Source organism: Anopheles merus, chromosome 2L (genome assembly GCF_017562075.2).
Source record: "Anopheles merus strain MAF chromosome 2L, AmerM5.1, whole genome shotgun sequence".
NCBI lineage: Eukaryota > Metazoa > Arthropoda > Insecta > Diptera > Culicidae > Anopheles > Anopheles merus.
Window position 1 is genome coordinate 22,166,345 of NC_054083.1, and position 6,542 is coordinate 22,172,886.

Here is a 6,542-nt window from a genome sequence, read left to right on the forward strand (position 1 = left end):
TATGTGAACTTAACCTGAAGACTTTCTTCCCGAATCACAAAAAAAAAAAGCGTGAAAGAGCACATATTTCAAGAAATATATTACAGCATGGGAATTAATTTAACAAAAAAGCTTTAAAAAAACGAGAGCCTTCCACGCGGCATACCATGATGTGTGATCACAACCGATCCGCAAAAGTGTTTTTCGCAAAAGATAAATAATCAATCTAAATTCCACGATAATAAATAAAGCCGAGAGGAGTGGAGTGAACATCGCACCAAAGAAGTGGGGGACAAAGAGAGGGAGAAAAAACGTTACTTAATTACTGTGCGAATATTATCTGGTCCAAGAAGCTTCGGTCATGAGCTTCGGCCTCATGAATTATACAATGAAAGAATACACCCAGACCAAGTCCGACATCTCTGGGCTTCTAATGGACATCTCTGGTCGGAGCGTCGTGGCGTGGCTGCTTATGTTGCTTCCGCAAATGCAAAGCAACATCACGCCAGCAGACGCGAATGGTTTTGCGAAGCGATCGGTCCAAAATTAGAACGCCTCACTTTCGACGCATGTAGAAAGCGTTGAGAACAGATTAGCACCAATCTCCTAGATCCCAATTCTTAAATGTTAAAAATGCCTGAATGACTGTGATGAGACCTTCAAGCCGAAAAAAATGGCTTGTTCTTGCTCAGTCAACAAAGTTGTCATCAAAGTTTGTTGGAAATGGTAATCTCAGTTTGATGAATAGTTTGTCAGCGTTGAGATCTCATGTTATTGCCCAACAGAGGCTAATAACCTGTAGTCAAAAGACGCACACCGATAAAAAAAACACGATGCTCCACGGACGTTCCAAACGACGTCGCTATCCATAATGCGTTCAAAGATGCGGGTCAAAGTGAAGGTAATGTTTGACGACCACGACCGACGACCACACGATTGTAGATCGATGTAATCGCCATCATTTGCTTTGTTTGGTCGCTGAGCAGTCTGTAACAGCTCTGATGGTACCTTTTTCGGGCTGCAACTGGGCTTTCGCTTTCGTGGGGCGCATAAATTGATCGCGTGCGCTGCTTCGAAGCCCCAACACGATCATCAGTCACGCGATCAATGATCGTCATCGTCAACGTTTTTCAGTGGCTAACCATGTAAAGGGCGTTTAAGTTGGCTTTAAAGCGATATGAGGCATAACTAACGAAAACAACGAATTTCGACGGTGACCGAACATGCGTTCGGGGAAGGAAAGGGGTAGGTTTGTTTAATATGTAAAGGCTCGTCATTGTGAGCGTCGTTATATTAAAAAGTGACACAGAAATTATTGAGCAACAAACAACGGTCAATTGATAACCAATTAGGGGGCGTTTGATTATGTACAGCTTTTCGAAATGGAGTATAATGTATGTAAAAGATTAGTTTTAAAGGAGTTAACACGTTGTTGTGTGTCCAATGTGGTGCGAATAAGGGTTAATAACGTGTATTTTCTTTCCACCAACTTCTGCTAGTTGATATTTTCTACAGAATCGTGAAAAAAGAGAGTAATTGGCAAAAGTAACATGTATCAAATCCAATAAAATCAAATGTAGTCAGTTACTCTGGTGTTGTGTGGTAGTTAATATTTTATTCGCCTTAATGTATACTTACTAAACAATCGCTTTAAACCCTAAAACTCATATACTAGAGGATAGTGATAAGCTACTAGCGGTGAGGACGAAATAGAAACAGCATTCTAGCTTCTCACGCTTCGATTACAGGGGTGTAAGTTTACTCTTTTCCTATTCCGTGGAATTCAGTATGGCGGGTGGAAAGTGTCATTGGATGTCTCAGTTAAAAGTGATACCCTTAAGAAAAACTGTTAACACATATCACTTTGAAATTTGGATTGTTCCAAAAGAGAGTATTGAAATTTTGTGCTGCCTTGATTTTACTGTAACAACAGGCGCCGCTAGTGCATCGCGTTGTTCATAGCATTTACCTAAGTCACGGGTTTCTGCTTAAGAGGGAAAATATACAGTAAGAAGTTAAAGAATAGACAAGCGTTGCAAACGTATTCACATTCAAGTGTAAGTAAAAAATCCTTCGCCTTAGCGTTTACATAGACCTTTCCTGGGACGACCTTACTCCGATTGATTATACAACACAATCACAAAAACATCCCAAAATTGGAACAAAGTTGTGATTGAAGGTGAAAGATAAATACGAATAAATACGCATATTCGCACGTACACTAACGGAAAATGGATGCCCTTTCTTGCCTGAGTGCGGAGAGTAGCGCAAAAAAGAAGGGGAAAAAAGAACAGCTCTCCTATCACATAACGTGAGATACACAATTGGGAAAGCAAACAGCTATTTGATGTACAGAAGATAAAGTAAAACCTTTCTCAAACTTACATACCAAAACGGGGGCGACATTAGCGTCAACGAAACCGAGAACGTTAATGCATATACCACTGCAGCTTTGGCTGCATCATTGCTGCAGAAATGATATCACGGCACCGCTCTGAATCTACGGCAGCCATTCGGGCAGTTAATTCAGCAGCGTTATTGTTGCTTTGGTGTCTAAATCTTCATCATCATCGTCCTGCAAACAAAGGTAGGTTAGTACTGCCAAGAGAAAAGCAAACAAACAACCATCTCAGCCCACACTCACGTCGAATCCGAAGCAGTTGCTCATGTTTTTCTCCAGCTCGGCCTGGCTAATGGTAACATCATAGCGCGATCGCTTTGTATCTTCAAACGTTGACATCATCATTTCCGCTTCCTGCAAATCTACAGAGCAAAAGAAAGGAATCGTATTAGATGCCAACTCCAGCATCGCGTTGCAACGAATGTACACGCACCTTCCGTGGAGAGGATAAACTCATCCCCCGAGTCGGCACCCCGATGCTCGATTTCAATCTCGTGCTTTTCGTCCTCCGGTTCCCCGGTCACCATCACCAGATTTATTCCGTCCATATCGAGCGACTCCGTTGGTTCCTTTTTCGCACTCCGCAGCGCGCGCGTTGTCGTGGTCGCCGTCCTCGTGGCCGTTCTCGCCCTGGAAGTCGACGGAGGTGTAGCGACGGCGGGTGGAGACGTTGCCTTTCGCTTCGGTGCGCCCCGCTTCTTGCGCGACTTCTCCATGCCGGCCGCTTTGTTATCTTTGTCCTGCAGCTGTATCACCTCCAGCACCACGTACTGGCCGTCCCCGTCCTCGACCGTTACGACGTCACTCGTACCCATCGGTCCCGCTGTCAGCTCGTCGTCCTCGTCATCTTCCTCCTCCGTATCGTCGCCCTCGTACTCCTCCTCCTCATCCTCCTCGTCCTCTTCCCCTTCGTAGTCTTCCTCGCCCTTGTAGATCTCCTCCTCGAACGTGATCTGCACCTTCTTCTGGCGGCCCTCGCGCAGCGCCTCCATCTCCTTGCTCATCGTCGACTCGGGATCGTGCATTGCCATGTGCCGGATCAGGTTGCCCTTGTGCCGGAACGGGCGCTTGCAGGTGGGACAGATGTGCGTCTTCGCTTTCGGCGTCGGCGCCACGTAGTCCGGATTGTGGTAGTAGTTCATGTGCCGCTTCAGCAGCTGCTTCTGGCGGAACGTTTGGCCGCACTGGTCACACTTGTACGGTTTCTGGTCCGTGTGCAGCAGCAGATGCGATTCCAGGTGGCGCATCGAGATCGAAGCGTACGGACAGTACTCGCACCGGTAGCACTTCTCGCCCTCGTGCGTTTTCGCGTGCATCTTGTAGCTGTACCGGTCGGGGAACGTGCTGTCGCACCGCTTGCACTTGATCGGCTTGTCCGCGGTGTGCAGATTCTGCACGTGAATGCGCAGATCCGTCTTGCGGCCACAGGTCGTCGGGCAGAGTTTGCACTGGAAAACGGGCTTGTTGCCAACTGGAAAGGAACGGTTAGAGAAATGTCAGTAAAAAGAGTTGCCAAAAACCGCTTCACCTCTCACCTTGGTGTATCATCTTGTGAGCCTTCAGCGAGTTGGACTGCGTAAACCGGGCAAAGCAAACGTCACAGGAGTAAGGCTTCTCGCCGGTATGGATACGCATGTGTCGCGTCAGCTTGAACTTGTCCGGCGATGCGTACGTACAGTGCGGACACTGGAACGGTTTCTCGCCCGTGTGCGTGCGGATGTGGCGCTTCAGCTTGCTCAGCTCCACGCTCGCGTAATCGCACTCCGTGCACTTGTGCGGCCGTTCGTGCGTGTGCCGATAGCGGATGTGCCGGATCAGCTCGCCCGAGGTCGTGAAGCAGTTGTCGCAGTGCTTGCACCGGTGCGGTTTTGTGCCCGTGTGCGTGTTGACGTGGTTCTGCAGCGAGGCCAGCGTTTTGAAGCCCCGCTCGCACACCACGCACTTGTGCGGCCGGTCCTCGGAGTGCGTTTTGAGGTGGCGCGACAGCAGAAACAGCTTGTTGCTGGTGTAGTTGCAGTAGTTGCACATGTACGTCGAGCCCGTGCTCTGCTGGGTGCGCTTACCGCGCGTTTGCGTCTTTTTCGCCGGCTCCTGCTCTTCCTGCACGATGTAGTCCGGATCCTCGAAATCGTAGATCTCGTTATCCTTACCATCGCCCTGGCTCGGCTCATCATTTAGGACGAGCGTCGACTTGTCCGCATCGTTCATGATCAGCACGTAGCTGACTCCTTCCTCCGATTTGTCCGGCTCGTCGGTTAGCCCCTCGAATTCTGTTTGACCTGCTTCCACCGCCGTTAGCTCTGCGTCTTCGTTGGCTTGGAAGTAGTAGTTGCCCTTCTGGTCCACGAAATAGCACCCGCCTTCGTCGTCGTCCTCCAGCCCGGCCGATATTAGCTCCACGTCCTCCATGTCTAGCTTTTCCTGCTTCGCTTCCTTTATCGGCGCCGGAACAGACTCTTGCTGCGCTGCCTTTTTCTTGGTGTTTGGTTCCTGTTTGATGCGTTTCGAACTCATCGTAGTGTTGCGTTATTTGCCTCGCTTGGCCGGATTGACTGTAACGAAACAATGCAAGATACACCGAGCTGAAGAATGCTACACTCACTGTTCCAGCTTTTCAATAGGAAAATATATAGAAAACAAGCTACATTTGTACGAACGCACAACAAAATTTTCGCCTTTACGATTCCCAACAAATGTTGACAGAACGTAAACGAATGCTTGTAACCAAGGTGGATTAAAATATCAGGTGGTGGATAAGGGCCTTTGTGGGGGTTGCCATAGTTGAGGGACTTTACGTCATTTTAAAACCGTTAACAATTGGTTTCTGCACACAAAGTATAGCAAATAGAACATATTTGTTGGTTACTACGTGCGTTAATGTATGTCTATTGATTTTATCGAAAAAATGAGATATATTAACAAAAGATTTGATGATTTGTTTCGTCATGAAATTTAAAATCATTTAAGTAAGAGTTCTAATCTCACTTAAATTGTCCATGTGTATTGTAGATAATGAGGAATAAACGTGAAAATTGGAAAAATAAATATTTTTTTAGTTTTTATCCTCATGTTGAAACACAAAGAATTAAACAATAAATTCACGTAATAACACTATATAACACATTTTGATCGTTGTTATAATGTTAAATAAGAAATAAAAAAGCACATAATATACTTTAAAAGTATATTTAAACGAAAAAATGTGGTAGATAAGTTATTTGAACAAAACAAATAAATGTAAACAAAGTTTGAATCCTGGGGACCTTACATAAAGTGCTCTAGATTCCACCACCTAATCTCATTAATGCACCTTGGCTTGTAACGCATGTCGGGTTATCCGTACCAACGACCCGATCCGATTATTCGTGACCGCCCAAAAGTAATCAAATGCTTTTTTTCTCTTTTATCTCCCGTCACACGGAAAAAAGCATAACCAAGCAAATTGAATCGCCATTTTGGAAGGAAAAATTAGCTTCCGATGCATCCCGATCTAAATGAGCACATGGAAAATCGTCCCTTTCGGTCGTTTCCAACACAGCGTCACGATTTTGCCGCACTCGGGGCTTTGTTTACATTCTTCCTTCGGAATTATCACGACTAGATGGAGCTTGGGTTCCCGGAGCAAAATTCCTATTTCTATCACCGTCGGCGCTGCTGCGACGACACCGCGCCGCTTGGCGTCGAAGCTATTTGATCAATATTTTTCCACTAACAGCCAACGTACTACTCGGTTCTGCCTCGCGTTTTTTTGTGGTTCGTACAACCGCACCTATGTTTCCGTACTTTAACAACATTCAGAATGTGTTTTACCTGTGCAAAATGGTTAAAACTCTCAAAAGTTCCGCAAAACAGCGACACTGCGGCCGCTTCACCTTTCGCACTGAGTTCGAGTTGTTGTGGTTGCGGGAAATACGCTGTTCGAGCAGTTTTTGCTCGCAGCTGCGCTGAATGCCTGTTTACACGAAGCGCCAGGTGCATTTATTTTTAGACAAATAGTGAGAATGATTTATTCAAAATTAATTAATACGTAATACGTTGCTTAAACATTTTATTTATTAGTTATTGAACGTATTTTATATTGGATTGTTTTTTTTAATTTAGTTTGCTCAGATAAACTTGCACTACAGTGTGGCAACGTTTCTGAAGGGAAAGATGCCCGTTG

General features: G+C 45.8%; 1 protein-coding gene across 4 annotated transcripts; it reads right to left on the reverse strand.

The window, feature by feature from the left end:
- Positions 1-1,573: 1,573 nt before the first annotated feature.
- Positions 1,574-6,281, reverse strand: LOC121593471 (transcriptional repressor CTCFL-like). 4 transcript variants are annotated; one of them, XM_041915806.1, is made up of 5 exons: positions 6,191-6,281; positions 3,916-4,932; positions 2,814-3,851; positions 2,624-2,742; positions 1,574-2,554 (listed from the first exon to the last, which is right to left on the reverse strand). In XM_041915806.1, the coding sequence occupies exons 2-5, from the start codon at positions 4,892-4,894 to the stop codon at positions 2,501-2,503; spliced, it is 2,190 nt and encodes a 729-aa protein (XP_041771740.1). In that variant the 5' UTR covers positions 4,895-4,932; positions 6,191-6,281; the 3' UTR covers positions 1,574-2,500. The 4 variants fall into 4 exon arrangements, with proteins under 4 accessions (XP_041771740.1, XP_041771743.1, XP_041771742.1 ...); XM_041915809.1 differs by lacking the exon at positions 6,191-6,281 and adding an exon at positions 5,042-5,079; XM_041915808.1 differs by lacking the exon at positions 6,191-6,281 and adding an exon at positions 5,026-5,071.
- Between the last annotated feature and the right edge of the window lie 261 nt (positions 6,282-6,542).

Coding starts and splice junctions, on each gene's coding strand:
- LOC121593471 (XM_041915806.1), bottom strand. CDS start 4,894: ATGAGTTCGAAACGCATCAAACAGGAACCAAACACCAAGAAAAAGGCA. Junction 3,852..3,915: donor TCACAAGATGATACACCAAG/GTGAGAGGTGAA, acceptor GTTCCTTTCCAG/TTGGCAACAAGCCCGTTTTC. Junction 2,555..2,623: donor GCAACTGCTTCGGATTCGAC/GTGAGTGTGGGC, acceptor CTTTGTTTGCAG/GACGATGATGATGAAGATTT.